Here is a 10,495-nt window from a genome sequence, read left to right as displayed (position 1 = left end):
ATGGAAACCAAGGGCAAACTTGTTCTTCGAAAGAATCACATATTCTTGATTAAGAACATTAATATCAAACCTGTTGTGGACTATTTGATCGAGAAAGGTGTCCTCAGCATCGACGACAATGAAAGAATCCTCGTGGAACCTACCAGGGAAGATCAAGTGCACAGGTTACTAAGAATAGTACACAGAAAACCTAAATCCTACCAGCCACTATTGGAAAGCGTGGATGACCATATACGGAATAAACTTACAAGTTGTACAGTAACAGAAGAAGAAATAAAAGCAGGTGAGTATGAACCATTGTTTTAATTGTAGAAAAGTTATGACCAAGGATACTTCGCTTAGTAAGTTAGCAGCTAATGTGAAGAGACATTAAGCTTAACCCCAAGTATTGTTCATATAATTTTGTTAAGTTTTTGATCTGTCATTTTTTCAATTTCTCCTGGAGTTGAGTAAAGCTCTCCAATTTCCGTCATATCTTTTTTTATGAAAAAGTGACTGTAATCAAATATTAAATATATATAATATAATCCATTAAATATATTAAAATAATGAGAGGAAGCGAAATAATAATGGAGTGAAGGCCAAGGGTAATATTATATTCCTCCAACAACGAAATGGCGGCATATAGGTACACAATATTTATGTAATAGGATGTTTTTTTTTACAAAATAATATTATCCCAGATTTTTTGCCCCGGATCGAAAGGTCGGGACATCTTTTTTTAAGATTTCTGTATCTGTCTGTTGTCAACTTTTACTTTGCTCATAACTATAGTTTTCATAAATACACCTTGCTATGAATATACTCATTTTGATGGTATACACCTGGCTACATAGCTGTACCGAACGTCGCTATCATATAGTACCTATTGAAATGACATATATTGATTTGAGACCTATTGATTAAATGTTGTTAAATTTACACAAGGATAGATAAACAAATACTGGTATCACATATTACTTATTGTTTGTTTATGTGATAAAAAATGTAAATATTTACTTTCAGAGGATCATCACTTAGATTCTTTCTTATGTGATGTTTTGAATGAACTTTTCTGCGTTGAAGAAAAAGCAAAAGTTTCATTATCTACACTGGAAGAGGAAGTTCGACAGAAACTATATGAGTCACATTTAGAATACAGACTTAATCAAGATCACCTCCAAGCGTTAGTTTTGTCTAACTTTGATGCTGTTTCTCTTGGGCGAAGTGGCTCCAGAAACAGGAGATTGTATCCTTTTCTTTATCAAATGACGGACATAAAATGTTGATCTTATCATATTTACTGGAGAATAACTCAATCAAATCAGATAATCAAACATTTACAAATCATATACAAGATAATATTGATCTCGCCATTCATACAAATATAAACATAAAATATATTGAAATCAAATCTGATCAGTTTCCAAAATCGGTTACTATCATGCATTTCTTTGTATTCAAGATTGCTAAATCTTTCCCTTTATCATCAAATTTGAAATGCAAAATGGAAGTTTGCGTATGTGCGTGTAATAATTCTTTGTAAATTTGCAAATGTATTTCCCCTGTTACTGAAGGCAATCAAAGTTTTAAATGTTATAATTTTGAAAAAAAATCAAAACAAATGCATTGCTAATTTTAATATTCCGAATCAATCAATACACAATTTTTCATCTTTCGGTGTCAGATATAGGCATGTGAATGGTTTTACAAACAGACATCAACTTGTTATTTCTCGTATTTGTCTGTGGGCTTATACTGGCGTCTACATTTAAATATCAATGTGGTAAAACAGTTTTCACCTGTGATTTTATTTCCGTCATTATTTGTGGTCACTGCATTCCTATACGTGTTCATTTCTTAGACCGATTTCCACTTTTGATCCTCTCTTTAAAGCGAACATTAGAACTCCATTTTTATAATATACAGAGATGCAAAATTAAAGCATTGAAGCAGAGACGTTAATAATCAACATAAAGTTCTTAAATTCCATCGGTGCTGTTCAGCTGAAACTTGTTTAAAATGATCCTGAGATAGTCCTGACCAAGTGTTATTGTTGTTCGACTCGGTTCAAAATCTAATATGGCCTACATCATTGAAAAACTCACATCTAGCTTCTTCTGAAGTTCCATCAGTCCAATAGAGCTGAGATTTGTTTGAATATTAAGAAAGGGAAGATAAAAAAGTGTTTTCTTAGCATTGTCGAAACTTCAATATGGCGATTATTTTGTAGCATGATTGCGCAAATCATGGTTTTCCTGGACACATATATTTCAGACGGAAGTTCGACCTCTGCGATTGAGCTTAAACCTTGGCCTCCATCTTGCAAAACACATTTTAAAACATCTCGGTTTTACCGGTGCAACTGATTGGAAAATCTGAAGGAGCGTTGACAAACTAAAATGAGAAGTGTTTTTTTGCGTTTATTTTCTAAACTATTCTGAACCGTTTTGATCATTGAATAGTTGTTGCTGCTACGACTGTGATAGCCTATGTAAATATTTATAGTCTGCTGCTCGTTAATTTACATTCACTGGAAATCTTAACGATCGATGCATTATCTGAAATTATGCTTGTTGTAGACGATTATTTTAAAATCTTTACATCAGAAGCAAGGAATACAGACTTGTGCTTTTATACTGTGTTAGCAGAAGAAGTTTCGTTATGTGTCAGCACTTTCATTTGATTACCAGCAAGTCAATATTTGACACCAATACGTGGAGGAAATGTGTAGTTATTGTACTCGGAATTAATTTCCAGATAGAAGGTTGTTATTTGATTAAGATTTGTATTTAAGATTTCAAATTTCAAAATATTTTTCATCACTTTCTTATTTATTACGTATATTTTCTTTAACACATGGAAAGTGCTGTTTACAAAAATCTTTCATGGCGACAAAAGGATCTAGAATCTGACGAAACTGAAACTAGTACGTGAAACCTTAGCTGACAACAATAACGAAAGCAATATACAAAAATAGAAATAGATCAACAAAATTGCGACAACGTTCTGGCCCCACTTGTATAAAACATCTCAACTTGAGATTTCCTCAAGTCGAGATTTTCCTCAGCTAATATCTCCTTGAAAATTTATTGTATGAAAATTCCTCAAGGAATTTCAGGACATCCTAGCCGATGTGTTCCTTGAGAAAATTTTATAGGAGGCGAGGAAAATCTCGACTTGAGGAAATCTCAAGTTGAGATGTTTTATACAAGTGGGACCTGATCTCTTACTTATACAGATGGACTCAGAGAAACGTATGTTAGCACTTTTCTATTAAGGGACAACATGTAAATATAATCAAAAATGAGAACTGGCAATTTTTTAACCTGGAGTTACCAAACAGTTTTTTATTAGATCTAAAACCACACAGTTGTGTTTTTATAGGTGATGTTGAAGCACCCGCCAGCCACGTTCACAGTCGCCGCCTGTGTATTGAAAAAATGAATGAAGAGGAGATCTGCAAAGTCCTTCAAGAGTTTGATCCGGAGTCGAGCCGACTAGATGAAAACATACTGAAAGTATTCAAACAGGAACATATCGATGGAAAGATTTTTAAATATTTGAACTCAGAAGATACGAAAGAATTATTGCACGGATTTGCCTTTCGGGATAGGAAAAACCTCCTGATAATACGAGATGAGCTAATAAATCTTGAAAAAGAAGGGAAACCTATGCCATCGGTTGACAGACCACAAGCACGAAAAATGAAAGCAAAATATACAGACCGTAAAAGATACTTCAGAGAAACATTAAGGAAATTTGAATCCCCGGCTGGAAATTTGGAGAACTATCGAAAGTCTGCAAGTATACGAACCAGTATAACTAGACCGCATAACCTGATTGAACCAGTTCATCTGTTTCTCAACAAAACATGGGAAAGCACTGAAGAAAAAGTGAAATGGATCGCAGAAGAGACTGTTCGTTTTGCAGCAGCATGTATGAACGAAAGGACGAATGGAACCATTCATTTTGGTGTTGAACAAAAAGCCAATAGTGAATGGCTCGAAGGGGAGATTGTAGGCATTGATGTGGATAAGGACAGCTGCAAGAGAGCAATGTATCAAGCGATAACTTCTCATTTCTATGATGACCAAATTGAACTGGGTCTAAAGTGCATCAGGCCAGTTGAGTTCATTGGCGTTACTAACGATGATACTTGTGAAAGGCAACTGGTAGTTGTTGAGGTCGACATCGTTCCCAACTCCACCTTACTTCAAGAAGAGGCGGTGTACGTGAAGTTTGAAGATAAAATGTTTTTTTATCGCTTCGTAAATGATGATCCTCACCCGTTGGTCCAAACAGAGGAGCAGATACGCCAGTATATGAAATTTAAAAAACAGCTTGCACAGTGCCGAAAGGAGAGGGAAAACATTCCGAAGAGAGTTCCTATACAGGAAGACCTTAGACAGAAATTCTTGAACCTGTTTTCTGGTGGTTACGAAACTTTATCCGAAGAAATGTACCCAATTATTTTCCTCAGTCCTTTAGAATGTGACACTGTTCACAATTTCACAGAAAATTTCCAGTTTGTCGATGACATTAAACCATGCGTGATCTTTGATTTCAATTCATCAAGTGATGTTAACGGAATGTATCATTTCGTTGAGGTTGAAAAGGAACAAGTTGTAAAAGTTTTGACAACAGAAAATTTCGACAGAAATTCTGTAGAAAATAAAACTGATCACGAGCGCCGAAATCACTTGTTTGATGACCTCAGAACTTCCGCATTAAGACCCTGGGTCTTTTGCAATGGATATGATGCCATGAAAAAGGAACCCATGGACGTTTTAGATTGGAAAAGAAACAGAAGTGAAGGACTCAAGGAGGCACTGAGATTTTATGGAGAAGAAGTTCCCAATGGAAGGGCAATGGTCATTTTTCTGTTGCTTTCAAAGAACTATGATGTACTTCTTGAAGCTGCAGAAGATGTTATACTGAAATTCCAGGATCAATGGATGCTACTTGCGCCAAGTGAGGACATTGCTAATAATTGGATGGCCGAATTGCTGAGACGAAAAAGTATTGACAAGAATACAATGCAGGAGAGATGCATCATTGGACTACCATGGAATCATGTCAACATAATGTTACAAAAGTTAGTTTCCACCAATAACAGGGGATCATGTGAAATCGCGACATCAAAGGGTGCATTTTGTTTTCTACGTGATAAAGTTAGAAACGAATTGTACGATCTCGATGTACTCAGTAGGATAGAATGTGATGACACCGAGATAACCCAAGATTCAGAGAAACTTGAAAAGCACAGAAGGGAGTCACAAGAGGCTTTTTTTCGGGGAAACGAAGTTACGTGGTGGAATTACTGGTTTGGCGCTGATCATGTATTAAGAAGGTCGCAGCATTCTCGACTGATGGAAATTCTAGCAGACGCGTTGAAAGGAAACCAAAATGATGATGATTGCAGGATTGCTGTAGTCAGCCTGATGCACCAACCGGGCGCTGGAGGAACCACTTCAGCCAGACAGCTTCTATGGGATTCACGAGAAAAATATAGATGTTGTGTTGTGAAGCAAATCAGTGACCAAACTTGTGACCAAATTTCTTTGCTGAGAAACTACGAAGACCCATCCACTCCTAATCCTCCAATAGTGCTGCTAGATAATTGCGATGAAGAGGATTTTCAGAACCTCTACGCATCTCTAGAAAACAGAGCCAGGCTTACTGCAAGGCGAAGCGAAACGACACCCTTTTCTTGCTTCTGTGTTCTTCTTCTGTGCACTCGGAGAACAAACTTGCCTACGAAAGTTGGCCAATCAGTTGTTCTCCTGAAGCATGAACTGGATCCCCGTGAGCTCGACTGGTTCAACATGAAGTATGAGTCTCTTGAACAGAAGTATCAAAATGAGAATGGAGTCAATCCTCGTTTACTGATATCTTTCAATATTCTAAAAGAAAATTTCAAACATGAGTATATCACCCGTACTGTTCAACAATATGTTGACAGCATTGAAGTCAACAAGGAGAAGGATTTATTGCTGTATCTGGCCATGATGAATAGTTATGACATTGACTTTCAATCGTTACCCATCAGCGCCTTTGACTCGATGATGATGAATGGTCAAACAAAGGAAGGTGCTATTTCTTTTGGCCTCGTGTCTCCCAGACGCCAAAGTTTTGGAAACCGCCACTGGGAGAACAACATGAGTTCTTCGTTGCAAGTTCTTCTCAATCGATCATCGAGAGGTGGATTGGGAACAAACCTTCATGCTCTTTCTATTATCAGCAAGCTGTTTGCGAGAGAAATATTCAAATTCCTACAAAAGAAGCTTCAGATGGAAACGAGTGCTGCAATGTTACAATTTCTTAATTCAGACGTTTTTAACAATCAGAACAGATCTGTTGACCAGGTTAAAAGAATTGTCAAGGATATTCTGAAAAAGAGGGAACAGCTTGAAGATGGAAAGAGAGAAAGTTTTTCGCCATTGATTGTTGAAATCTACAAGAATGAGGACCCTGACCAAGCAGCAAAAGTTCTTCTGAAAGGATTTGATATGACACAGGACCCGATGATTGCGCAACAAATAGCAAGGTTCTATATGAGTTTCAAAAATTGGGAAGAAGCTACAAAATACGCCAAGATGGCCTCACAGATGAAGCAAAACAATTCATATTTGTGGGATACTTATGGCTTGGTGTACAAAAATCGATTGCAGGAAAAGTACGAATGTTGTCTTCAACAAGGAACCAAATTATCATTCAGTGACACAAGGGAGGTTATTCAGTTAGCAAAAACTGGTATAGACATATTTCACAAAGAGCAATCTGTCAGCGAACAAGAAAAACATGCGTCTACAAACGACGCGGGATACTACAACGAAGTTCATTTAGTGATACTTCTACTGGATTTACTAAAAGTATCGTCATCAATCACAGGGCTTCATAACATTTTAGTAGACAAAGAGCTCCAATACCAAAAGGTAGCTTCACCTGAACTGGATAAGGAGTCTTTTGACAATCTACGTACTCTTCGGTTTTATACTGATGCTGCAATGAGAAAGTTGGAAGACAAAACCACTCAACTGAAAGATAGTGCAATGAAAAATGCACATTTAAGCAAATCTGGCTTTGCTTACCGGACTTTGCCTCGTTTGAGGGAAAACGTAGATAGCTACTTTGGAGAGGATACAGATGAGGTGCCCGAAACTCTGAGCGAAAAAGATCAGGCAGATTTTAGAAGAAGAAGAATTCGCAAACTTGGAGGAAGATCACTAGCAAATATCCTTGAGCTGCGACGCGAACCAGAGGGTGGATGTAAATTGGAAGCAATTTTCAGGCATCTTCAAAGCATTTTGAACTCAGAAAATGTTACAGCATTTGACATTAAAAGCTTCATAAGTGTAGCAATTGTGATGCATATTACAAAGGTTAGACGTGATCCATATCCTTATCAGAAGTTAGTTGAATTGAGCAAACGACTCTACAATATGCAAAACACAAGTGCAGATGAACTACCTTATTTGGAGGTTTTTCTATACCTACTGATGCTTCACTGGCCTACAGAGAACAGACAACACCTACAACTTTATCCTGTAGGAAAACTGCCAGATGCTATGCAAAAATGGAAAACAGCTTTTCAAAGGAATCATCCACGCCAAATGGATGGCAATCCATATCGTTTGAAGAGGGAAACGACATATTTCTTTCTTGGAAACGGTAAGGAATATGACGAAATCGTATATTACGAAGAACTCCACGGTAGCCACACAGGTAGATACTACAAAGGAGATACAGTTTGGTCGCAGCCACAGAACATCAACAGATTAAAGCGTTTGGAAGGGATATTAATAAACAATGGAACAGAGGTGTCTGTTCATATCGAGACCGCCGGAGGCAACAAAACTCAGATTGTTATACCTACCGGAATGCACATTGGACAGCGAAATCTTTGGCAAAAACGCATCTATTTTTACCTAGGATTCACATGGTTAGGACCAAAAGCATTTGATGTTTCACAAAATGATAGAAGATTAAACGATCAGGAAGCTCGATATTTTAGCCAGGCCAAGAATGTCCGAAGCAAACCCGTTCCTTTGCAACCAGAACCGGATGTTGCCAAGCAAATACTCGGTATACACGATTCCCTGAAGAAGATCGAGCAACTGAAAAAACTGAAAGGGAGGAGCATGCGAGAGGTATACGTGCAGTTATACACTAGCTCGCGAAATGAATGCAACATTAAATTAATCTCACTGTTAAAGTTTGATAAACAATTTCAAAATTTCTGTTAAAGTTACAAAGCCAAGTTTAGTCGCACATATATGATCTATTGGATATAATTGAGTTAATAAAGCGCTACCGAAAACCACTTTGACATTATTTTGCGAGTTGCACAACTATTATAAAATGTTGAACAAAGCTCAGTCGAATCAACTCTCAAGGGGTAGTATTATCTGTATGGATGATCCCGGTTCTACCTACTTTCGCTTTAATCTTGTAGCCATTTCGTCACAATTTTCTTTAAATTGGTGTACCTAGGAAAAAAAGTACAGCCTGAAAGTCCTATAGATTTATTTCCAGTTAATAGTACACTGTTTACATCATTGCTTAATTCTCTTGCAGAGTCGGAAGTGCCCCGTGTAAAAAGTTCATAAGCGAATAATGCCAGATTTTTGTAATAATTTCCCATGCAGCCTGCTTAGTTATTACTTATGTTTTCTGTTTTGTTGTGCAGGAAAATCTCATCAAACGAGAGCCAGAGCTGCGGAGTCAACTTACAGTTCTTATAAGAAGTCGACAGGAATTATTCAAGCACTGATATAGGTAACTGTAATGAGAAATTGTCAGTTTGAAAACTATCTGTTGTAATAACATTTGCAAATATTGCTGTCAGTGCTGGCAGTTTGAAATATATGTATAATTTACAAAATTTACAAATTCGCATACTTATAGCCAATGGATCACACGAAAATAACACTTAATCCAATCAGATAAAAGAAAAAAATATTACCCCATACCTGTGTTACTACCTTGGGGAGTGGGATTAGATCCATTTCAAATGAATTGGTAGCGTAAAATAAAAGCAAGGCACGAGTCTCATCTTCAACCCTGATATCAATTTATAATTTACATAATAAATATGTGACTGTGTCTGCAGATGATGTGTGTAATGCCTTGATAGTTGTCTGCAAACGTTTTTTTTCATTTCTTGTATGAATGAATTAAGCTTTCTCGCAATAGAAATATTATTAAGACATTTCGCAATATTTTCAAAGATAAAATATAGCTGATCTTGCTTCAGTATTACACCAATTCAGATTGATTGTTATTGACAACAAAAAAGACAATCTTCCTTTCTACTCGATTACTAGACTTCACAAGAATCCACATAAACAGAACTTGATTGTCTTTTTCAACGATTTTATATTTGAAATACTATCAATACTACAGTCTTATTGTGATACGGTTTACTCGAAAAGGATATGTAGAGTTTGAATAATTTCCATTTTGAACGTCACTCCTCAAAAACAATTCTTTTATTAGAATATTTTAACACTATATACCACCATAGCTAAACTGCCAGCTCTCAGGCATAGAAAGGCGAACGTCGGTACGTTGAATTTGGTGGTAAGATCTGTTAATAAACCAGCATAACCATGTAAACAAACAATGTCTTTCGCTTGGCCTTACTTGTTTTTGTTTCATTCGTGGCTAAATTTTTCGATTTCAATAAATTCATATAACCACTTATATGTATATATTCAGTCTTTTCCAAACTTACATAGGTGGAATGTCATCTATATTTCATGATGCAATGGAAGATGAATCAATTTAACGTAGTGAACGGGATTTTGTTTTATTACGATCTGCACAGATTTTTTTTTTTGTTTTTTTTTTTTTTGAGAATTAGCAGTATATTTATCATTATCATAGTCTGCCAAAACTCCATGATTCAAAGGTCATAAACACATCGGCCATGAAATCTGAAGCAAAATATGTTATAGATTACTGGCTGTTTAAATGATTTCCTGATTATGATCTATAAATAAAGAAAAAAAATAGTTGTCAGTTAGGCGTATAGTTCTAATACATGAAATACTTTAGCACTTCTAAACATAGTAGCCATCCTTTTATTTGATGAGCACTTGTGCCAGTGCTTGTGAATAATTAGATTTAAATTTTATTCTTCAAATGTGCTTTGAAATATTTCTCCTTTTAAGAAAAAGTCTCTTTTTCAGTCAAGAAAATTTCAAACGCCTGATGAAGACTTCAAGAGGCCCATAAAGAGGAAAGTTTCGGTATATGCACGCTAGAAGGAGTGAGACACATTTACTGACAATCCTGTTGTACAAAGTTGTGGCCTGTTTGTTTTCTCATTTACAATCAACAAGGCAATGGATAAATGATTTTGAGATAAGTTTCTCGAACGATGTAGCTCCAGAAAAAAATATGTGTCCGAAATCTCAAACACAGTTTCAATACTACTTCTTCAAGAAGCATAGGGCAGTCATATTTGTACGATAATAGCAATTCCGGTTATCTGTATGAATTCCAATCA

At 36.3% G+C, this 10,495-nt stretch overlaps 1 protein-coding gene across 1 annotated transcript; it reads left to right on the top strand.

The window, feature by feature from the left end:
* On the top strand, positions 1–10,257 carry LOC132563841 (sterile alpha motif domain-containing protein 9-like). Its single transcript, XM_060228593.1, has 6 exons — positions 1–283; positions 1,006–1,228; positions 2,847–2,908; positions 3,367–8,132; positions 8,672–8,760; positions 10,176–10,257. The coding sequence occupies exons 1-5, from the start codon at positions 1–3 to the stop codon at positions 8,753–8,755; spliced, it is 5,418 nt and encodes a 1,805-aa protein (XP_060084576.1). The 3' UTR covers positions 8,756–8,760; positions 10,176–10,257.
* Positions 10,258–10,495: the final 238 nt, after the last annotated feature.

The sequence above is a fragment of the Ylistrum balloti genome, unplaced genomic scaffold (genome assembly GCF_031769215.1).
Source record: "Ylistrum balloti isolate Yb309-2 unplaced genomic scaffold, AGI_CSIRO_Ybal_v1 Utg371880, whole genome shotgun sequence".
Lineage (NCBI taxonomy): Eukaryota > Metazoa > Mollusca > Bivalvia > Pectinida > Pectinidae > Ylistrum > Ylistrum balloti.
The sequence above is the reverse complement of the archived record's forward strand: the minus strand, read 5'-3'. Positions and strand labels throughout refer to the sequence as shown.

Excerpts from the sequence above, each read along its gene's own strand:
- LOC132563841 (XM_060228593.1), top strand. The coding sequence starts at position 1 with ATGGAAACCAAGGGCAAACTTGTTCTTCGAAAGAATCACATATTCTTG. Across the intron at positions 284-1,005 it reads AGAAGAAGAAATAAAAGCAG|AGGATCATCACTTAGATTCT; the intron begins GTGAGTATGAAC and ends ATTTACTTTCAG. Across the intron at positions 8,133-8,671 it reads AAGGGAGGAGCATGCGAGAG|GAAAATCTCATCAAACGAGA; the intron begins GTATACGTGCAG and ends TTTGTTGTGCAG.